At 29.2% G+C, this 24,686-nt stretch overlaps 5 protein-coding genes and 1 long non-coding RNA gene across 6 annotated transcripts; 5 read left to right on the plus strand and 1 right to left on the minus strand.

The window, feature by feature from the left end:
• Positions 1-301: 301 nt before the first annotated feature.
• Positions 302-3,476, plus strand: 7b2 (Secretogranin_V domain-containing protein 7B2). The gene is made up of 5 exons (XM_072894479.1): positions 302-456; positions 812-902; positions 1,290-1,650; positions 2,355-2,542; positions 2,690-3,476. The coding sequence occupies exons 2-5, from the start codon at positions 828-830 to the stop codon at positions 2,759-2,761; spliced, it is 696 nt and encodes a 231-aa protein (XP_072750580.1). The 5' UTR covers positions 302-456; positions 812-827; the 3' UTR covers positions 2,762-3,476.
• Positions 3,477-3,789: 313 nt separating this feature from the next.
• Trf (TATA-box binding protein-related factor) lies at positions 3,790-5,232 on the minus strand. The gene is made up of 5 exons (XM_072894468.1): positions 4,991-5,232; positions 4,812-4,918; positions 4,464-4,707; positions 4,186-4,384; positions 3,790-4,065 (listed from the first exon to the last, which is right to left on the minus strand). The coding sequence occupies exons 1-5, from the start codon at positions 5,087-5,089 to the stop codon at positions 3,989-3,991; spliced, it is 726 nt and encodes a 241-aa protein (XP_072750569.1). The 5' UTR covers positions 5,090-5,232; the 3' UTR covers positions 3,790-3,988.
• A 3,513-nt stretch (positions 5,233-8,745) lies between these two features.
• Positions 8,746-9,918, plus strand: LOC140668982 (chymotrypsin-1-like). The gene is made up of 4 exons (XM_072898352.1): positions 8,746-8,791; positions 8,973-9,280; positions 9,381-9,632; positions 9,784-9,918. The coding sequence occupies exons 1-4, from the start codon at positions 8,746-8,748 to the stop codon at positions 9,916-9,918; spliced, it is 741 nt and encodes a 246-aa protein (XP_072754453.1).
• A 6,014-nt stretch (positions 9,919-15,932) lies between these two features.
• LOC140669026 (tabserin-like) lies at positions 15,933-16,244 on the plus strand. Its single transcript, XM_072898460.1, has one exon. It carries the CDS (start codon positions 15,933-15,935, stop codon positions 16,242-16,244), a length of 312 nt encoding a protein of 103 aa, XP_072754561.1.
• A 1,822-nt stretch (positions 16,245-18,066) lies between these two features.
• Positions 18,067-18,920, plus strand: LOC140665522 (uncharacterized). Its single transcript, XR_012046624.1, has 4 exons — positions 18,067-18,145; positions 18,312-18,364; positions 18,469-18,624; positions 18,720-18,920. It is a non-coding gene; the product is annotated as an uncharacterized lncRNA (long non-coding RNA).
• A 3,053-nt stretch (positions 18,921-21,973) lies between these two features.
• On the plus strand, positions 21,974-23,114 carry LOC140669039 (chymotrypsin-1-like). The gene is made up of 4 exons (XM_072898485.1): positions 21,974-22,019; positions 22,190-22,494; positions 22,595-22,846; positions 22,980-23,114. Exons 1-4 carry the CDS (start codon positions 21,974-21,976, stop codon positions 23,112-23,114), a joined length of 738 nt encoding a protein of 245 aa, XP_072754586.1.
• Positions 23,115-24,686: the final 1,572 nt, after the last annotated feature.

Here is a 24,686-nt window from a genome sequence, read left to right on the forward strand (position 1 = left end):
CCATTCATCAGCATTCCGCATCTATCGCTACCAAAAGGTAGCTCCCATTACCAGACCACGTGACGCACATCGGTCACGTCGAGTGACCTTTGACAGCGGCCTGATTTTGCGAATGTGGATTGGCTGACGAAAGGATCGGACCGTAGGTAGGCGACGCGACGACGTAACACGTCGTCGGAATGTGGTCGTAAACGAGGGGAAAATGACTACGGCGACGATGGGGAAAAAGGGTAAAATCAATACTCTGGTACTCGCGGGGACCGCGAACGGCGCTCGTCGCGACGACGACGATGACGACGACGACGAGGGCGAGGAGGGGGTGCGAGGAAGTAGAGGACGCGTGTGCGTGTACAGCTGGAACACGAACACCAGCGCGGCATCTCTGCTCGAGGATATTTGGAGCCTGGTCGGGCTGCTCTTGTCATCGCGAGTTTGAACTTGTCAACCGTTCAACCGGTGAGTTTTAATAACGGGGTCGTCGCACGAGAGAAAAAAATGGAACGGTCATTCCCTCCGTTGGTTTTCCTTAAAGGGGTTCTACAATGCGTTGCCAATGTCCAGTTGCCAGTTGCTAAAGAACTCTCTTTAAAAATATATAGCTGTATAATTGACGCAAGAATACGCTCCAAGAGAATCTAGGGTCGCGAGAGAAACTAGTCGTACGAGAAATTGCTTGTCAACTTTCACAAAATTGACAGATTGAGAACGTATATTGTGATACACGATAATAATACAATTGAAGGGCAATATGTATTCTACTTTTCTATAAAAAAAATATGGTAATGACCTTTATGTTTTATTCTTTTTTCAGCTACGCGTCTACCATCATGTACTGCATTTTGCTCGTCTCGCTTTTGATCGCTGTTGCTACAGAGGCGAACGTTTATTTGCCCTCGATCAAGGTAATTGTGAGAAAAATCCTGTATAAAAAATGGATTAATTAAAGTGAATCGAGAAGAATTTATCGTTTCTGCGAAGCCTTAATCTTCAAAGTCAGAAAGTGATTCAAAAGTTTCTGGAATCTTTTACTTTGCCCCTTGAAAAATTATATATATCATTATTGTATCTCAATTAAAATTAAGGAAATATTTAGGAGAAACCTTAATTATAAAAGATTCTTAATAATCTCTAATTATTATTTCGTATATAAATTAAAAAAGTTTATAAATGAGAAATAATTACATGATCTCAAAGCCAATCAGTCATCGATTTCGAAGAAAGATAAATTTTTATTCCCTTTAATTCATCCAAAGAGCTTGTAACTCCTTATTCGGATATATGATATCCAGGAGGAGAATCTTTTGACCGACGCCCTTCTTCGAGAGCTGATCAATCAGATGGGAAATGAGCTCGTTAATGCGGCTGACACGTACCTGGAATATCCGGAGAAAGTCAAGGAACTGCCCATAGAGTTGCCGGCCGATTACGACGGCATGGATACGCTAAATCCGAATCCGAGTATACGGGATCAGGAATATTTGCAACACAGTACGCTGTGGAGTCATCAACGTATTAACAACAATAATAATAAAGGCAACGATAGACACAGAATTCAATCGGGCGGTATGAAGGGAATCAAGGACGAGAAGGCGGAAAATCCTTTACCAGCTTATTGCACCCCTCCGAATCCTTGTCCAGTTGGATATACGAGTGAGTGAAATAATATTAGACCAGATTGAGGTGATAAACGTCATTAGAATTTTTCGATCGTAAAGACTCTGTATACTTTGTGTAAGTGTCTTTACATTAAATATTCTCTCTTCTTTTTCAAATTGTTAGCATTAATAAATTAATATAATTAATTATATCAATATTAAATATTCAAAAAAATTCTTGAAAATATCTTTGCTTTTTTAAAGAAAAACTGGATGGATCACCTAGATCAAAAGTTAATAATATAATCTACATCAAAAAATTAATAAATATTAGGGATGTGCTGGATATCCGACCTATTTAGTCATTTTCCACAAAATCTAAAATTTAATCTAAATGTAGGGTCTATATTCTGGCATCTATGCTTACTATCTATATTTGTTTTAAATAGTTTAAACTTTGATAATCAATATTATCAATATAACTTTAATTATATTTTTTATTTTATTTACTGCAAAACGCAGTTAAATATTTTTTTTTTAGTTTTTTTTTGCCGGATAATATATTCAGTTATCCGATGACTCGTTAATTGCCGGATAATATCCGGTTATCCGACAGTAATAAGTGCTGAATTATCCGGTATCCCATTATCCGGCACATCCCTAATAAATATAGCTGATTCTTCCTTAAAAAATATCTTTTCTAGAAAATGATAAGTTACGTAGTATAAACAAAAAATAGTTTAGTATTTTTACTTACAGGCGAGAACAATTGCCTCACCAATTTCGAAAACACTGCAGCATTTAGCCGCGATTATCAGAGCGCGCAAGATTGCATGTGCGATACGGAACACATGTTGGAGTGCTCTGGTGATAATGGGAACAGTAATGGTTTGTCAAACGTGCAAATTTCGAATTCCGATTTCGATCAAATCGTCGAACAATTCCAGGTAAGTAACTCAAGCACTTTTGCACGTAAGTTAATTTCTGTGAATCTTAATCGAAAAAATTAAATATCTTATCTTCACGTTATCTTCATTAGTTATCTTCGGGAAAAAGAAAAATAGACATTTAAATTGTGTTAACGTATCTTTCAGGAAGAGAATCCATTCTTTCGAGGAGAAAAACTACCGATAGCTGCGAAGAAAGGCATACACGTGATCGATTAATTAAAGACTGGAAACGCGCAAAGGAAAAATGAAAACATACATCATAAACATCATTATTAAAGTTCTGGATGCATACTGAAAGAAAATTGAAAATCTAAAATAGAAGTTTTAATTCGATTAACACATAAACGATCAAACGCATAATAGTTGTAAAGGATTCGCCTAATCAAATAATAAACAAAATACACGCATCTACGCAGCGTTAAAGCGTCAAACATTGTGAAATGTTGCACGTTTTCCAAGTCTGAAGATGTGCACGAACAAAATTCTTAAATGGACCACGGACGCTGTTTATCAGCGAGTATTAAAGTATATATACACACATTTTTTCTTCTCTTCTAGAGCTGTTAATATGTATAGAGATTTTATCAGATACATATATAATTATATAAATGTGTATACAGTTTAACATTATAAAGTCTAATAGTTCACGAGATCAGTTTATGAGACTATTTTTCGGCATATATATTGATGATATTCTTTCAATACATGCGAATTCACAAAGCTGTTTTGTAAGGTTTGCAGGGTTTGAAAGTACTTTGCAATATTTATAAAACATTTCTTGTATTCGATAGCGATTGAATGCTCCATTAAACTTTACATATCCAAATATTTACATTCAATTTTACATAAAAAAAGATTGTTATGTAAATGTCAATATGTACACATATAAAATAATCCTGATATAGTAAACACTGTATAAATTATCTATAAAACATATGCATTATTGTTTTTCAATTATATTTTATTTTGATATATTATATATATAAAATGATATTTATGTTCATTATTGTGCAAAGTCTCCGAAATATATATATATATATATTTTAACAATAAAGAAAAGAGTGTGTTTTTAATTTTTTCTAATCATGATTACAAAATACACAAAAAAATAGATATAATTGTATACATAATTTGTATCTAATTAATATTTTGAAACATTTTTTAACATGATTGTTTGATGATTCATAAATTAGATACTGTGTATTACATGTAAAATCGTAGAATATACATCAATCATATATATACATGCTCGTTTTATATCATTATACAAAAGATGTACAAAAACGTGCAAAATAACACTTTTCTTACATTTTATACAAATTTTTAAATACATTAAATATTTATTACACATCTCTTTCTTATACAATTAATTTTTATGTATATTTACATTATTATTTTATTGTATTATTTATAAAAGCATTTATTCTGTGCACAAAGAATAAATTACATCTTTCTATGTTTTATTAATGGTGAATATATATAATTCAATGCATCTTTTAGTTCGGTTCTATTTTTTGCTCCTGTAAAATACCAAAATAATTTATATAAAAAAATATTAATCTGTTATAAAATATCTTATTTTTGTAATGTGTCTCTTTCTCTTTAAAATATTACATGATAAAATATCAATTCAGACGTACCTGTTAATACAACTTTACCATTCACGAATATCAATAATACTACTCTAGGATACACTATTCTGAATATTAGGCCAGGATATAATTCTGGCTCGTAGGTACAAAACTGAGCGTACTCCCGATACAAGCCCTCTAATTTAATTGGAAATTTTATATCACATGTTGCAACAATATTTTGTATTTTAAAACAGGAAAACTTTACCTATACAAAGTATAGTGCATTAATTAAAAATTCAAGATTATTTCTTGATAAAAAAAAGTTCTTATGAAAACAGACTTACAGGGAATCCAAGTTTCTGAATTATTCTTGCGAACTTTCTTGCCGCCAAAAGTGAATCATCCTCGCTTCTCGCACCAGTACATACTAATTTGCCCGAGCTGAAGATTAACGCTGTCGCTCTAGGATTACGTATCCTCATTATCAGTCCAGTAAACCTTGCTGGATTATATTCAGAATTCCTTGTTCTTACATTAATATAAGTGAGTTTTAATTCTGCTTGCAAGTTAACGGTGGATACCACATTTCTACAAAAATAATATATCAACATTAGGAACGACATTACACATGATATATAACGAGACGAGTATCACAACATGTACGCAATATAAACATATGATTCAAAACTCACTGTAAACAAGGTTCCCAAACATCCCGTGCGCTGTTAGCCGGTGTCATCGGGCTCATAAGTGATTGTGGATTGACATTTTGCGATGTGCTTGGCCTTGGTACATTGGTCTACGAATGAGATTCATGTTATTTTAGAAATTTTGTATGAATGATTGGATGTATTTTTGTAATTTTTCTTACCGACAACGGTGGAGCCATAGATCCATCTTCGCACGCATTTTTCGCTGGATTATTGAGCAATCTTTTTAATTCGTTGTCCTCGTGCGCGACTTGTGTCATCTTTCAAAAGACCAACGTCAAACAAGCAATCTAGTACAATCACGTGTGCTTGAACCGACGCGAAAAATAATTACCTAACCTCACACGTCACACTTCGCGCGCATCGGCCAACTGGGATCGCCGCCGAATGGTTGCAGGTTCTATAGTTATGACAGTAGCTCGGCAGTAATCGATTCCTTTTCGATGTAATCGTAATCGAATATCACGTGATGGTCAGCCATGTTGTAGGGTATATGAGCACTTAATTTAAACACGTCTCACGTAAGATATTTTTAAATCAGATAAATTACAATAATGCAGATTTATTTTCTATTTTTAATGTGTATTTCAGGAATGTAATAAAATTGTAAAGTATATATAGAAAACATGATGGTTGGAAGCACGGGTTGGAAATTAGCAATTGATTGACAATATAGAATGACAGTCCACTATATTCTTGGACTTACAATCAACGCATGCACAAAAGAAAATTTACTCGCATATATTCAAGCACTGTTATAACTGTATGTAGTTAACGATGTCGATAATTCTCGGGCTACAAATATATTCTGCGAAATTATTAGCAAAGTATTAGGCGAGTATGATCAGACAGAAGGTAACACTAACTGAAAATAAAATTTACTAAATCGCCGACCGTCGATAACATGACAAACTATATCTTCAAGTTATATAATTTTATGTCACTTTTTACCTGATATATTCTTCTATTATTTTTCAATAGTTGATAATTTGTAACTTTGCTGATTTGTGCTACCTTTATTTGAGCATATTCTCTTAATAATTTATTCTTAATATTTCAGAATTCACGTTTTCCCAACGAAAAACTTGATGTCGATACATTATCAACTCTAATCAAATATGTAAGGGATTGGCGTTAAAATTAAAATAAAAAAATCACAAGCATATACAATTTTAATGATGTTTAGGTCGGTATTTATAGTCCAATCTTATATTCAAGATCGTCTTAAGATCTCGTTCAATTAATGAAGTAGTCGCATAGCATCATTTTATTGATTGAACGAGATCTTAAGACGACCTTAAATATAAGGTCGGACTATAAATACCGGCCTTTGAGTTTTGAAAATTTAATCTCCAAAAATTGATAAAGCAGAAAAAGAATATAATTATATAAGATATGGCGCAAATAAAAGCTAATATAATACCAAAAACTTTTAACTTTATTTATTTATTATTTTCTTTCCTTCCCATAGTAAGATCGTTCTTCGTATATATTAAAACTATATATTAAATTACATTAAAATATATGTATATTAAATTATAATTTATATACATTAATATTAAAATACGTTTTATATATTAAAACATTATATAAACAAATGTGCAATAAGATATCAGTGTTGTTACAATAAGAACATAGTTGTATAATTAAAATGTACACGTTTTAATTCTAAGATATAAATTCAGAAATATATTGTCAACAATATAATAATTGCGTAATAATTTGAATTTAATATTTATTTTAATATTGATTAAATTTAATAAATTTTTAATTAAATATTTGTATATATTTATATATATTATTTATATTTATTTAATTAAATATGATGAATTAATATATAATATTATGATATAATAAATAATTTTAATTTATTAATAAATTAATATAAAATTATAAACATATTAATTTATATTTAATTAAATATAATTTAAAAATTTAAATATAAACGTAAATGTGTAACTTTAAAATCATTAAATTGTTGTTAATTTTTACATAAACACATATATACATTAAAAATTAATTTATTAAATATTATAAATACACGCGTATGGTTAATATTATATATTATGACATATATAAATAAATAATATTTAAATCTCTTTTCACAAATATCATAAATGTATTCTTCAGTTTTATTTTTATTCAAATATTTCTTAGAACGGGCATTTTTTCAAGATTATTATTTACATTTACACACATGCTATTTTAAATTTAATGAATAAAATCTATTAGAAAATGTCATCAAACATTAAAACTTTACATAATCTATATAAAACCATATGTTTTGATAAAAATCGATTGAGCTAACACTTTGTTAATTTTGGTACTTCTAAGTTTTATATAATTGTTAGTTTTTTGATAAGCTTCTTTATAAGAATGTCTTATTCTTTTTCGCGTTCTCTCCTATTTACTTATAATAAGTTGATTCTTAAAGAATATAAGAATATTAAAAATATAATTGTAATTAAATCTAGTAATAAAATTTAATTTTTAATTTTCCTTCCATTTAATTTGTTACATTTTATATATATATAGGTATATAAAATGTAACAAATAAAAACGTAATATAATACTTTATAATTTTATACTTACATTTTATATATATATATATATATATATATAATGTAACAAATCAAATGGAAGGAAAATTAAAAATTAAATTTTATTACTATAAATTTAATTACAATTATATTTTTAATATTCTTATATTCTTTAAGAATCAACTTATTGTAAGTAAATAGGAGAGAACGTGGAATAGAATAAGACATTCATATATATATACAGCCATTGACAAAATTATTAGGCACCCTTAAATTTTCCGTGTTATTTCTTATTTTGTTAACAGTATATAAATACCAAAAAGATTAAAAAATTTTAAAAAGCTATTGATAGCACTTTAAAGCTGAAATTTCAAGCTTTAAAAACGTTAACAAAATAAGAAATACGGAAAATTTATGGGTGCCTAATAATTTTGTCAATGGCTGTATATATATCTTTAATTTAGCTTATGCATTAGATAATTAAAACACCAAAATATAATTAGTATATTTAAGTATTATTTGTATTTTGTATTTTTCGTCACAATTAGAGGTCCTAGATACGAGAGACGCAAACTGTTACTTAGAAGTAAATAAAACACATAATATGATGTGTGTGTCATAAGTTGTGTGTACTGAAAGATATTAATATGTGTATATGTTCTTACACATATGTATGTACACTACACAAAAAAATTAAAGAGCCAATAAAAATCACAATAAATTACTAACATATTTTATTTCTAGAATATTTGATAATACTGACACAATCGAATTAATCAAACTGCAAAATGCAGAAATTTTGTTTATTATTTACAAGATTATTTATAAATCATTATAATAAATTATCTACTTTATTATAACAAAAAATGCTGCATTTAATATATTTAAATTATTTTATCAAAATACTATTATTCACTAAAAGTAGAAAATGATTCCTTCTGTATTCATCTATTTTATTAATTACTTCAAAATGTAATATTGTATATTAATAATAATTTATTGAAATAAATATGTATTAATTCTTTCCATTTTTTGATATCTTACGTTTTTATTTAAATAAACAAAAAGTTCCAGAATAATAATAAAGGAACGTTCTATACGTTTAATCATTACATTGTACTTTTAATCATCACATTATTCGTAATGTTTAATTTTCATTTAAATGAATAAAATGTATTTAAGTATGTAATCTTCGATTTTTGGTGATATTTACGTCATCAAAATGCAGAATGCAAAAGTCAATGTGTTCATTTACCGTAAGAAATGAGACCACCTGTTCTTCGAGGTCAAACAGATATCACTCCAATATAAAAACAAAGTAGAAATCGTTATTCTTACATTCGGTTTTACTTTCGACTTGACATTAATTAGTAAGCATGCTACCATTAGTGGCTTTCTTGTTCGTTGGCGTTCTCGCGCAGCGTAAGTAAAACCGTGTCATACGACAAAACGAAATAACATCCTCTCGTTGTTTTTCCTTCAAATAATTTGTTCATCCGTCTTACATTTTTTTATCTATCGAATAGCCCAAAATTAATGCATGTTTATTGTTTTATGTAAGACATATAATTATTAGTGACCTATATAATACCTTGATTTACAGAGACGCTCGCTGATGAACCTGAGGCGATTGTTGGTGGTACGCCTGCCGCACCAGGTGAATTCCCATGGCAAGTCTCCTTGAATTATAGGGGCAGACATGTTTGCGGCGGCTCCATCATTGCACCCACCAAGGTACTGACTGCTGCCCACTGCGTGAATTTTGTAAATTCTGTTAGCAGTTTACGTATTGTTAGCGGAACCATCAATCCTAGCAGAGGGCAACTCCATGCTGTGCGAAGCATTCGAATACATCCAAATTATAGCGATAAACAAAGTGATGCTTGGGTGAATGACGTCGCTGTAATCACTGTAAGTCGATATATTACAAAATATATCTTTGTTCAATAATTTCTTCCTCAATTTGTTTCTTTTGTTTCAAACATTCATTTATCTGATTTTCTCATTTCAGCTTCAATCCCCAATTATATACAATCAATATCAATCTCCCATCGCTTTAGCCGACTCCCAAGTAGGTCCCGGTACGATGTGTATTTTGTCCGGATGGGGTAAAACAGACTCGAACGAACAGGTCGCGCCGACTCTTCTCAAGATGGTTCAAAGCGTAGTCTCACAGTTTCAATGCAAACAAAGACACTTTGGTATGCCTTTGAATAACAGCCACTTGTGCTGCTTGAACCGTCGTGGAATAGGTGCTTGCTCGGTGAGTATCCAGTAACGTTTATCGTTAAATAATCTCTTCTATTCTGACAAATGATTAATTCACTAGTTTTTATACAATACATCTACTAAAAAAGTCCGAAATAAAATTAAATTAAAAAATTAATGAAAACGTCTTTCTCTGAATTTCTCAGGGTGACAGCGGCGGTCCTCTGGTCGCTAATGGCAAGCAAATCGGTCTTGCTTCCTGGGTCTCTCCTTGCGCTGTTGGTGAACCTGATGTCTACACCAATGTGTACCATCATCGCAGCTTCATTCTATCATCATAGGCAGACGCATCTTGACACGATATGAGACATGAATCAATCCTATTTATCACATTAATTCATCGAAAGAATATGCTATTGTGACATTGAGAGGCACACAATTCATTAGTTACATCCTGAAAATCAAAGAATTTATGTATTGTTAACAAATAAACAAGATTAAATTTATTAAATTTGTCCTTCGATAAATGTACAAAGTGTTTTGCCAATAATTTAAATAATATATAATTTAATCAATTAATTATTTATAATAATTATTCAAAAATTAAGGTATATTTACAATAAATTTCGATTCAATCAAGAATTATATGTACACAAAACGGCAAAAATTTATTATCATAATGGTGATAGCAATTTGAAGCATACATTTGACGCCATTGACAAGTAATGTGACATATATATTTTATTAATAATGATATTAACACAACAATAGGTTACTATTACTTAAGTATATATTTATATATATATATATATATATATATATACTTTAATTCTAGAATTACATGCGATATACATAATGCAGTTTGATAGAGTAACATGTACCCTTATATGTACAATTTAATAAACTTCAGCTAATGTTGGTAATAATAATATAATACAAATTGTTTAAAAATTTCTCTTAATATGTAATAACCTCAACAATTTTAATAAAAATTAACTAATTAAGTAAGTATTGGATTCAATAAAAAGTTTGTTTCATTATTTTTCGGTCAAATTGAAAATGATACTTTTTTATTTAGATATCACTTTATTTACCATTCTTTTCAATAACTTTTTTCATCTTTTAGATAGCTTTTAGATAGCTTCATGATTCCATTCATGTAGAATCTCTTAGTTTTCTGATTTAAAAACTGATACAATTTGATTTTTGAAGGCTTCTGGAGAACTCAGGTTTTTGTCGTTATAAGGACGTTTTGCAAAAATCGAAATAAATGATAATCAGAGGGTGCACTCTCCGAAAGGATGTCTGATTACAAGACAAAATATTCTTGATGTCACAAGCTTATAAAAATAAGTATAAAAATAAAACAATTTTATTATATTTAAAACAATTTTAAAATTAAATCAATTATTCTTATTCCTCTCTTATTCCTCAATTAAACAAGATTGTCTTACTATTTTGAGATAAGATATACAAATTATATATTTTGAGTAACATATACAAATTTATATATATTCTTGCATTAAAAATAACTTGCTTGATGTTAGCGCCACAATAATTGGTGACATTTTTCTAAAAGTTAACAAGGTAGCACCAAGATCATTTTATTCTAGATTTAAGAATTTTCCAACAAGATTAAAATATGGTTTCTCCAATAACAAATATGATTGTCGCTATATCGATCCTAGTTTATGATAGATTGAAGAGTATACTATAGCATTAAATTGGGAAATCTTTTTGTGGTACGCAATGTGCAATGAATAAGACAGGTGAAGTAGACTTATTCAATCAACCTGCATCAATTTCTGTGGAATGGTTAAGAGACATGCAATCTTGCATTGTTATGATGAAAAACAACACTTTTACAATTAGTTAATTTCGAATGCTTCCTATCAGAATATGCTGCATTACGAGCTTTTATTAAAAGAATCAAACGATTAATTCGGATATGTACTGCACTTGGATTAACTTAAGGATATCATAACCAGCTGGAATCAGCTAAAATCGTAAATGTTTTTTTCATCATGACAATATAAAACTGCATGTATTTACACTTGCTTTAACGAGTCGGCAAAAATTGATGCATCTTGACTGAAGTATTCTCAAAGTTGAAAAACTTTACTTCTTTCTTTTTTCAAAAAGTAACTCGTTACCGTTACTGTTACTTAAAATATAATACAAGATCGAATTTTTACATTAAACACTAAAAATTTTTAAACGTTATTTTACATTAAAAACATAATTTTAAATCAAAATAATATAATTTTGATAGTGATATCGCTATTAATATAAAGTATGTAATAATTTTGATAATAAATAAATTATTTTAATAAATAAGAGAAACTTTTGAAAAAATTGTAAACAAAGTTTCTTAAACAGTTTTAGGTTCTGCAAAAGTAAATAAAATAATTTTCTATTGTAGTTTATTGTAGTTTACTTTCAATAGATTTGTTAAATATGGTCAAAATCGCTTTCTTCGCGTCTCTTCAATTTTTTTTATTTTAAAATTCTAACACGATACGATAATTCTCAAAACAACGAATTCTTGACTAATCATTGAATTATCTGTTTACATAAATGTTTTTTTACAAAGTAGAAAGATACTAGAAACAGATTCTAGCAGTTTCTCTGTGATACTGCGTTTCAATACCCTTATCAATTTCTAACAATTCTATTTCACGCATATGTGCACACGTATCTATAGAATATGTTACATGTACCACATAAAATGCGCGCATATGCATGAAACGAAAAATATCTATGTTTCTTTATTTGAAAATTATATTCGAAAAAAGTCTAGTATATTTAAGTATATTCAAGTATATTCGAAATAATTACAGACAGCACGAAAGACATCTTAAAGATATTTAAAAGACAATAAGACGTCTTTAAGTTGTCTTTTAAGCATTTTTTACAAAACATGTGCTGTCTGGAAAGTAACGATAAAAGTAACTGTTAATTTCGTTACTTGTTATCAATAAATGTAACGTAGTTACTTTTTCCGTTACAAACAAAAGTTGTAACGTCGTTATTCTTACAGTTACCGAAAAAAGTAACGTTACAAGTAACACGTTACTTCCCAACCTTGAGTATTCTACCCCTCGTCGTATTCAACGTATTAACGACAAGAAATTCACTTCCAAACCCCTTGCTGGACAAACTTCTATTTGAAAACCGTTGAACGAAAACTTTTGAACGAGTAAGAACGGGTAGGATATCCTTTCCCTATGAAGTACAGAAGGTCTCAGTCATTGTTCGACTTCCGTGAGAAAACAACATTTAACGATGAGTGCCAAAAGATTCAAAGCTGTTTTCCTGTTTGCGCATATAATTTTTAATATTCGTAAATTTATCATATTTATTACTAATAATCATAAAAAAATTATTTGCAACACCGGTGAGGTAATACTGTTAATACTGAGCCACGGACAAAGTAGAATGTTAAAAAAGGACCAATTGTTGCCTCTAAAATTATAAATAAAAGAAATAATGTTTTTTATAGATTTTGATCTTCTGAATATGATAAAACTATCGAAAAGTTCATGAGCATTCGGTAACACCTTAAAAATTGAACAAAAATGTGATATATTTGTAGAACTTCGGATGAAATGTATTGAGCCACTATAAAACGCGTCCGCATATGAATTTTTTTGGAGGGTTGATGAAGAAAAAGATTAAAAAAAGTATGTTTTGTGTACGTTTGTAAAGGAAAGTGTAAACAATCGAGTGTACGTGGAAGGAAAGAATTGCAAAAATGCTCTCTGCAAATAACTTGAAGAATAAGAACTTCTGATTGTGTATATAATTATAAATAGTTTTCTTTGATTTATTAAATAAAGTGTATGTTACTTTGTAAACTTGCTATGATTTTGTAAACTGTGTGTGAGTACGTGTTGTGCTTTGTCCACTTCACCTTCCCTATCTTCTTATACATTAACCTTTTGCTTCTTTTAATCTCGTCTTCTTTGTCGAAATTGGAACCGCAACAATTCAACCGCAAAAATTCAAAAGATCAAAATCTATAAAAAAAACAATTTTCCTTTTACTTACACTCTTAAAGGCAAAAATCGGCCTTCTTTTAACATCCTTTTCATAAATATTAAAGGGACGCAGGGGAAACCTAGAGATAATTGAAGAACGGTCTCATTATATATTGACTGTTTTGACACATTAGAGATAATTACGACTATTTGAATTATATGAATATTTTAACTGATCATGCTTTATTGTTTTATTATCGGAAATGTATAAATCTTTTATGTAGCTGTCTTGAGAGTAACAAAATAAATTTTAGTGTATCATATTTCGATGCTTTTTTTACCGACACACACAAATTTACTTACCTACAACAGTGCACAGCAATTATTTTCAAGTAATTTACTGTATTAATACTAATTTATAAATAATTTATTTAAGTATCGCGCAATAAGTTTATTTTATGCTATGCTTACTTCCATAAGACTGACCGTCTGTAACAGTATCTCATCGGTGCTTGCAATTAATATAATCTTAGATACTTAATAATCTTAGATGAAACATTCAAAAATAAGAAATCAATATTGCACAAAAATCGATCTCCAATTCGACTCGACAAATTTTCAGAGTTAGGAAAGTTATTTTATAAAAATAACTCGTTATCGTTATTCGTTACTAATTTTAAAAAGTAACTCGTTACCGTTACTCAAAAAGTAACGAATCGTTACAATTTCCGTCACTTTTTTTGTATACAAACTTTACATAAACATTTTTTAAATACAAGATCAAACTTTTACACTAAACACTAAAAACTTTTTAAACATTATTTTACATTAAAATAATCAAAATGATATAATTTTGATAGGGCTATCGCTTTTAATATAAAGTATATAATAATTTTGATAATAATAAATTATTTTAAATAAGAGAAACTTTTAAAAAAAGTGTGAACAAGCTTTCTTAAACACTTTTAAATTTTGTAAATGTGAATAAAATAATTTTTTTATTGTTAGTTTACTTTCAATAGATTTGTAAATATGATCAAAATCGCTTTCTTCACGTCTCTTTAATTTTTTTTATTTTAAAATTCTAACACAATACAATAATTTTTATAATATCGAATTCTTGACTAATCATTGAATTATCTGTCTACTTAAATGTTTTTTTACAAAGTAGAAAAATACTAGAAAAAGATTCCAGCAATTTCTTTGTGATTGCATTTCAATACTCTTATCAATTCGTAAGTTCCATTTCACGCATATGTGCATATGTATCTATAGTATATGTTACATGTACCATATAAAATGCGCGCATATGCAAGAAACAAAAAATATCTATGTTTCGTTGAAAATTATATTTGGAAAAAGTAGAATATATTCAAGTATATTCGAAAAAATTTTAGAGAGTACAGAAAAGCCAAAAAATCATCTTTAATTAAAAATTAAATCTTAAGAGATGTTTAAAAGACAACTTAAAGACGTCTTATTGCCTTTTAAATATCTTACAATTAAAGGTAAGTCGTCTTTTAAGCATCTTTTAAAGACGTGTGCTGCAGAGTAACAATAAAAGTAACTGTTAATTTCGTTACTTGTTATCGAAAAATGTAACGAAGTTACTTTTTCCATTACAAACAAAATTTGTAACCTAACGAAAAAAAGTATAACTGTAACAGTAACGACGTTACAAGTAACGCGTTACTTCCCAACCCTGCAAATTCTCAATCGCTCAGACATTGAATCAACATTGAACTGACACACACTCACATCTTTTGATTAGATTTGGTTACTGTTATAAATTTGTTTTAACTTGTCAAAAAATTATATATCATCCACAATATTGAACAAACTAAATATCACTATAATTCTTATGTTGAAATGATGTTTATCTGTTGAAACAATAATTATTTTTACAAGCTTGTGAATTTATAGAAAAACTTGTTAATAAAAACTTGAAAAAGGTAACATTGTATAATCGATAATTAATTTTAACCGTGGCAGCACAATATTTCTTTCAGGCAAATATTTTTTATCTAAACTCATTTCTCTAAAAGTTTACAAATATTGTTTCATGCAATTCTGAGAAAGAAAAACCTATTTTATTTTATGTGTATAAATGTAACTTTTATATTAAGCAAATATATTGTTTTGTTAGTTTAGAATTTGTTCGGTAGTCCGGCATCCTCTTAACTGACATGTCATATAATTAAGTCTGTAATCTTTGATTTCCTCATATTTATCTCATCGAAGTGCATAATTTTATCTTCGAATATTTTGTTTATCCGTACTTTATATTTTTTTCGTCTATCAAACACCTTAAATTATGTTTATTTTTTTAGAAGATATATGTAATTATTATGTAACTCGACTTATTTGATCTAGAGATGTTCGTTGAACTTGAAGCGATCATTAATGGTATATCTGCCGCACCAGGCGAATTTCCATGGCAAGTCTCCTTGAATTATAAGGGCAAACATATCTGCGGCGGTTCCATCATTGCACAAACTAAGATATTGACCGCTGGTCATTGCGTGGATTTCATAGAATCTGTTAACAATTTACGTATTGTTAGCGGAACCATCGATGCCACTAAAGGACAAGTCCACGCTGTGCAAAGTATTCGAATCCATCCATATTATGACGGCCTGCAAAGAAGTACTTGGATGAATGACGTTGCTGTAATCACTGTAAGTTGATATATTACAGAATATATTTTGATCCAATAATTTTTTCATTTTTTTTTCTTTCAGTCATTTACTTATTTATTTTTATCGTTTCAGCTTATAGCGCCAATTAAATATAATCAATATCAATCTCCTATCGCTCTGACCGACTCTCAGCCAGCTCTTGGTACAGTGACTACTTTGTCTGGATGGGGCATGACAAGTGCCACTGGACCACTTGCACGAACTCTTCTGAAGATTAACCAGTCTGTGATTTCACTGAATCAATATGAGCAGTTTTATAAACCTGACTTTTTATATACGTTAAATCATGAAAATACTGTTTGCTCGGTGAGTAACGATTGTTAAATAATTTCTTCTATTTTGATAGATGATTGTTCTAATTTATACAACACAACTGCTAGAAAAACTCGAAATAAAATGAAGTAAAAAATTAACAAAAACGTTTCTTTACATATCTTAGGGTGATAGTGGCAGTCCTCTGATCGCTAATGACAAGCAAATCGGTTTTGTTATCTTGAGTGCTTGCACTTCTGTTGAACCTGTGACCCACATCAATGTTTTCTTTCATCGTGACTTTATTCTATCATATAGACAAACACATCTTAGCACGATAAGTGGCATGAATTTATCTTTTTTGTCACGTCATAAAAAGAATGCTATTAGGATGTTTAAAAGACATTCAAGTGTGCAGCATTCTGAAAATCAAAGAAACTCTTATTTGTTAACAAATAAGCGCTCTGATTAAATTTAATAATTTTGTCTCTTTGATAAATATACAAAATGTCTTATTAATTATTTTATTAAAGAATTATAATTTAATAACTTAATAATTTAAGGAATATATAATTTAATAATTTAATTAATTATTTAATTAATTAAGAATTACGATATATATTCAATAAATTTTGATTCAAAAATTAGATCACTGTGTACAAAATAGCAGATATTTATTATAATATTCAGCAAATTAAATATATATATATATATATATATATATATTTAATTTACTGAATATTCATCGAAATTAGTAGCATATTGTTAATATCATTATTATTAGTAACGCAATACATCTATATTTTTTTATAATTTTTATATGTTGCAATGACATTCATCTGTTAAAATAATTATTTTTTTTTATAAATGTTTATAGATTTAAAGGAAAACTTTTGTTGATATGTAAGCCTAAAAAATGTGCATCATTGATAATCAAAACTAGTTACAGCAATTGTAATAGCAATGTTCTTTGAATATATGAATGAAAATTTTTTTTTCTATTACTACATCTTTATCCGTATAACAGTGACAGGTCATAAACTAATGCATTGTATAAATCTTAAGATTTATATAGAAAATAGAAATCACATGATTGTGTTCGATTAAAAAGATATGACGAAAAAGAAATAAAGAGTGACAGAATTTCTTTTAAAAAATAATTTATTCCTTACCAGCATTCATTATTGTTCCTCATTAATACTTTGCTGATCTAAATTTTTTATATTTGGAAGATTTATTTTTACAATAATAATGAAGAGACATATTTTGGATACGTTTCGCTAATCATTACCATTATTATTATTTAATCATCATTATTGTACGTTTTAATCGTCATACTGTTATCGTCTGTTTTATCATTCTTTCTCATTAAACTCATATGTCATGTAATTAAGTATGTGATCTTTGATTTTCTTATATCAATCTCATCAAAGTGCATAATGCAAACATTATTGCGTTTATTTACCGTAAATAAATGGGATCAACTGTTTATCGAGGTTGAAGAGATATGACTTCAATATAAAAAGGACATAAAAATTGTTGTCTTCACTCCTGGTTTTATTTTCGATCCAGCTTGCATTAATTATCAAGCATGCTATCATTAACAATTTTCTTATTCGTTGGCGTTCTCGCGCAGCGTAAGTAAAACTATATCATATAAATAAACAAAATAGTATGTTTTTTTTCCTTTGAACATGTTTATTATCTTTCATTTCTCTCTTGCATAGAACACTCTAAATTAACACATGTTTATTATTTTATGCGAGACTTATATAATTATCATACTCGAGTTATTCGATTTAGAGACGTTCGCTGATGAACCCAAGGCGATCGTCGGTGGTACCCTGCCTCACCAGGTGAATTTCCGTGTCAAGTTTCCTTAAATGTAAACGGCAAGCAAATCTGCGGCGGTTCTATCATCGCTCCCACCAAAATATTGACCGCTGCATACTGTGTGCAGGACATCGTATAGGAACCTTATAACTATTTCTATATTGTCACTGGAAGTATCGAGCAAACTAAAGGACAATTCCATGCTGTGAAAAGCGTCTGACTACATCCGAATTACAAAGACAGTGTAGAGTACGCTTGGATGAATGACGTCTCTGTGATCACCGTAAGTTTACATATTACAGAATAATTTAATATTTTAGTCTAATAGTTTTATTTTATTTTTTCTGTATCAATCATTATCTGGTTTCTTCACTTCAGGTTGAAGCGCCAATTCCATTCAGCCGCTGTCAACTTCCCGTCATTTTAACCGAGTCTCAGTCAGCTCCCGGTACTCTATGTACTTTGTCCGGATGAAGTTTCACAAAAAACGAACGGACCTCTCGCGCGGAGTCTTCCCAAGAACCAAAACGTGATCTCACTGTCTAAATGCAAACAGATTAATAATACGGCTTTAACTAACAGCCACTTGTGCGCGTACAATCGTCGTGGAATTGGCGCTTGCTCGGCAAATATCTATAACATTCATTATTAAATAATCTCTCCTATTCTGAGGTGATTTATCCGCTGGTTTGTACAATAAAATTGCTAAAAAGGTTCGAAATAAAATTAATTAAAGATTAACGAAAATTCTCAGGGTGACAGTGGCAGTCCTCTGATCGCTAATGGCAAGCAAGTCAATCTTGCTTCCTTTGTTGCTCCTTGCGCTGTTGGTGAACCTGATGTCTACACCAATGTCTACCATCATCTCACTTTCATTCAATCATCATAGGCAGACACAATATTAAGCATGAATCTATTCGATTTAGGTATCACATTAATACATCGAAAGAATATGCTATTGCGATATTGAGAGGCACGCAATTGCAGCAGTTGCATTCTAAAAATCAAAAAATTTATGCTTAACAATAAATAATTTTTAACAATAAATACTATCATCAAATTTAGTAAATTTATCTCTTTGTTAAATGTACAAAATGCCTTACCAATAATTTTTATTAAAGATTTATAATATATAATTTAATTATTTGATTAATTAAAAATTAAGGTATATTTGCAATAAATTTCAATTCAGTCAGGAATTATATGTGCACAAAACGGTAGATATTTGTTATTATAATAGTACAGCACTTTGAACATACATTTGGCACAATTAACAAGTAATATATCTTATTAATAATAATATTCATTAATATGTGTTTATATATGTATGTACGTATAATTTCGATTACATGTCATATATAATGCAGTTTAATAAATCAATCAAATTAATGTTAGTAATCAATATAATATTGTTTGAAAATTTTTTTCAATATATAATAAAAAACTTTATTGTAGTAAATTAATTAATTGAGTTGAACGGAAAGTTTGTTTTTTTGATATTTTATAATATTTCGTATATGGCTACAATCACAATTTTGCTCAATAACAGCTTGTATAATATAATATTTAATATCAATAATTAAATAAAAATCAATAATAATTAAAATAAAAAAATGTTTTATTTCTATAAATTATATTTAGTTTTTTATTTTTTATGTTGTGCCTATCTGCGGAATTATAACTTTTAAACCTATTTTTTTTTAACGATAAAAGGCTACACTCTGAAACTTATATACACTGGCGATTAAAATCGCATATGTTTTATGCAAAATTTTGCATGATTTCAAATAAGCATAACTCCGTCAAAAATGGTCGTATTTGAAAAATATTTTTTTTTATTTTAAAGCTTAAAGTCTCTACTTTGAAAAGCATTTGTTAGATTTTGAACTTCTCCTTTCCCCTTTCCGCCGCCCTTTCAAAAGTGAGGACGTGTTTCGTTTTTAAAAAATTACATAGTTTGACGCACTCCACGGGGTGGAATAAATTTTTTTCGCCAATATCATGACAACCATCGTAAAATTTAGACTTTCCTTTGCAAATTAAAAAAAAATTGTGGTTGATACGATTTATTTTTCGCGGAGTTATGGCGTTTTAAAGTTACCCATGCATTTTTTGTCAATTATCGCCAGCATTAGCATTACCCGATGCGCACCACGAGGAGGTTGCTGGTCGGACTTTGCGCATCATGTGTGTGTGTGTGTGTGTGTGTGTGTGTGTGTGTGTGTGTGTGTGTGTGTGTATGTGTGTGTGTGTTTGAGCGAGGTGTGGAAATGTTTGCGCTTAAAAATGCGTATTTCTACCACGTTTTCGAATTACTTCTTGTAGACGCTCACGCATATTAATGCAAGCTCTAATTGTGGCTTGAGAAATTTCATGCCATATTTGTTATAGCGTTACTTTCAATTCTTGGAGATTGGCTTGTGGTCTCTCTAAATTTCGTAATCATCCCATTAACTTCGACAAATGTTATGCTGCATTAAAATGAAATTGTTTCTCATTTGGAAATGCAACGCATTTCCAAATGAGCAGAAGAATACCTTATCTTTAAAATAAATCCAAAAAGAAGTTGCTATCTTTATTTTTGTGATAGGAATTTTTCATTAGATAGACATACATGTTCTACTAGGCAAAAAGAATTAAGATAACATACAGACATTTTTAGCACAAAACAATATAATTAATTTGACATGTTATAGATCATTCAAAATCGAAGAAAGTTTGACGTGTGGCAAAATAATGTAATCTTTAATACTTGGTTACTATTATCAATCTTTTCTGACTTTCCAAGTTATGTATCATTCACAATATTAGGCATATATATTTAAAATTCTTATATGTTGACGTTAAATTAATTATTTTTTTTTTACAAATATTTCTGAATTTACAGGAAAACTTGCTGATAAAGTACATATGGTTAATAATCATCAACTAGTTGTAATAATTCTAATATTAATATTTTTTGTAAAATGTGGATGAGAAATTTGTCACAATTATCAGTATAACATAGTGACTGGTTATGAACTAATTCATTTGTATGAAATCCTTATGAAAATTTATAAAAAAGAAAAATCACATGATTGTATTCTAATTAAAAAGGTATGTCGAAAAAAGAAATAAAGAACGATTAAATTTGCACTCGTTTTAAAAAATAATTTGTTCATTATCAGATGCTTATTTATTTAGTTAAACATTTTAGCATACATATTTATTCTTCATTAATACTTTGCTGACTAAATACGTTAATCTTTTTGATATTTTTTATGTTTGGATGAATAATTAGTTTTGTAATAATAATAAGACACGTTTTGTATACATTGCACTAATCATCACTATTATTGTATTATTTAATCTTCAGTATTGCATTTTAATCATTACATTGTTGTAGTATGTTTTTTTTATTCCGGCTCATTAAACTCACATTATCATGTAATTAAGTCTGTGATCTTTAATTTTCTCATATCTGTCTCATCAAAGTGTACAATACAAACGTCATTGCGTTTATTTACCATAAAAATATGACCAGGTGTTCGACGAGGTCATATACAGATATAAATCCAATATAAAAAGGGCATAGAAATTGTTGTCTTTACTCCTAGTTTTATTTTTTACTCAGTTCGTATTAACTGTCAAGTATGCTGCCATTAGCGGTTTTCTTGTTTGTCGGCGTTCTTGCGCAGCGTTAGTAAAACCAACATATAGGATATAGTTTAATGAAGTATTTAGCTTTCGGTATTATTGCTTGCGATAAAGATTTTGTTCATTTATCTCAGTTCTTCCTCATTCATCGAAATCATAATACATATATTATAAGAACTACACATACTTCTTATTTACCTCGATTTATACAGAGACGTTCGCTGATGAACCTGAAGCGATTGTTGGTGGTACGCCTGCCGCACCAGGTGAATTCCCATGGCAAGTCTCCTTGAATTATCATGGCGGCCATATTTGCGGCGGCTCCATCATCGCTCCTACCAAAATTTTGACCGCTGCCCACTGCCTGCGCAACGTAACACCAAGCAATCTTCGTATTCTCACTGGAACCATTGACTCCACTAGAGGACAATTCCACGCTGTGCAAAGCATTCGAGTACATCCAAATTACATGCATGGTGCAAGTTATGCTTGGCAAAATGACGTTGCTGTGATCACTGTAAGATGATATGTTGTAGAATATATCTTGGTCCAATAGGTTCTTCCTCATTTGATTTCTTTTGTTTCAATCATTCATTTATCTGTTTCCATTGTTTCAGCTTCAATCTCCAATTCAATACAATCAATATCAATCTCCTATCGCTCTGGCCGACTCTCAGACAGCTGCTAATACGCTGTGTATCTTGTCCGGATGGGGTAAGACAAGCGCAAATGGACCACTCGCCCCAAGGCTTCTGAAGATGTACCAGTACGTGATCTTACTGTCTCAATGTCAGCAGAAACACTATAGTATGCCTTTGACTAACAGTCACGTGTGCGCCCTCAATCAACGTGGAATTGGTGCTTGCCAGGTGAGTAACTCATAAGAATCTCTTATATTCTAGCAAATAATTAGTCGGTTAATTTTTACATTATAAATGCTAAAAATGGTTACGAGAAAAAATTATATCAAAAATTAATAAAAATTTTCTCTGCATTTTTTAGGGTGACAGCGGTGGTCCTCTTATCGCTAACGGTAAACAAATTGGTATTACCTCTTGGGTTGTTCCTTGCGCTGCTGGTGAACCTGATGCCTACACCAATGTCTTCTATCATCTCAACTTCATTCGATCATCATAAGCAGACACATCTTGGCACGATATGAGACATAAATTAATCCAATTTATCATTTTGTCAATCGGAAGAATATGCTTTTGCGATGTCAAAATGCGCGCAATTGCATCAGTTGTAATCTGAAAATCAAAAAAACTTATGTATTTTAAATATTAAAAATAAACATTATGATTAAAACTATTAAAATCTAATATTTCTTTAATAAAACACCTCTTCATTAATAAATGTATACAATGCGATAACAATTTTTATTGAAAAGAATTACGATATAATTTAATTCTTTACTAAGAATTAAGATATACGGGCAAGCAAAAAATTTAATTTAATCAAAAAGAAAAGTTTCTTAATTGTTGCTTAATTATTAATTCAACACAATAACTATAAGCATAATTTTTTTTTTTTTAGACTCTAAAATAGAAATCATATATTTATATGCTTATTGAAGAATAATAAAGAAGAAAAAAATAAAGAATGATTAAATTTGTATTCTTTTTAGTGAAAATAATTCGTTTATTATTAGTCATCTATTTAATTAATTATTACAGCTCGCATTATTATTTATTAATTTTAAATTATTGAGAACAATATATTACTTTTAGATTTCTTTATCTTTGGTTTAGATGAATAATTAATTTCGTTATAATAATAAAGATATATATATATATATATTTAATTGTTGTCATTATTATCGTATTAATACCTAATTATCACATTGTATACTATCATATAACATTTAATCATATTATTAACATACTATTAATGAAATTTTTATGTATGTTTTTTATCATTCTCCCACGTAGCAAGCACACGACATTTTGACGTCAAAATATGGTCAGTTTGAACCAAATATGACGTGATGTAATGACGTAAAAATGACAGAAAAATGACGGACTAATGTCACAGACCGATGACGACATTTCAAGACGTTAAAAAGACGTGACTTCATGACCATTTTAGACCTATTAGTGATGTTTTAATGACATTTGATCATGAATCTTTTCCTCTAGAGTGAATTCGTAAAAAATGAAAAATTCATTTACAAATATTGAATTCGTTAATGAAACTTTTCACTTTTCACGAGTTTACGCTAGAGGAAAAGATTCATGATCAAATGTCATGATCAAGTCCCAAGTTATAGAGGAAATTCATGTTAGGGTCTCCTGAGATATAGAGAATATCAAAATTATACACAAAATTATTTTAATAAATTATTTTAATAAATTTAGATATTATAAAAAATTAATGAGTTTTTAGTTAAAAAATAGTAATACTTAGGTAATTTATAATAATGACTTAAGAATCACGATATGACGTTTTTTTACAACATTATTAAGACGTCACGAAAAAGACGTTTTAAATTAGACATTATTCGGTCATATGACATCATTGAACCAGAAATGACTACTTTTCGACGACAAAATGACACATGCTTGCTACCTAGGTCTTTCTCATTTAATTCAGTTAAAATAATCAGTTAAATATTTTTATTTAATTCAGTTGATAAATTCAGTGAATACAATATTTCATTTACATCAATTAAATTTCTCATTTAACTCATATCCTATGTAATTAAGATAG

The sequence above is a fragment of the Anoplolepis gracilipes genome, chromosome 1, assembly GCF_047496725.1.
Source record: "Anoplolepis gracilipes chromosome 1, ASM4749672v1, whole genome shotgun sequence".
Classification (NCBI taxonomy): Eukaryota; Metazoa; Arthropoda; class Insecta; order Hymenoptera; family Formicidae; genus Anoplolepis; species Anoplolepis gracilipes.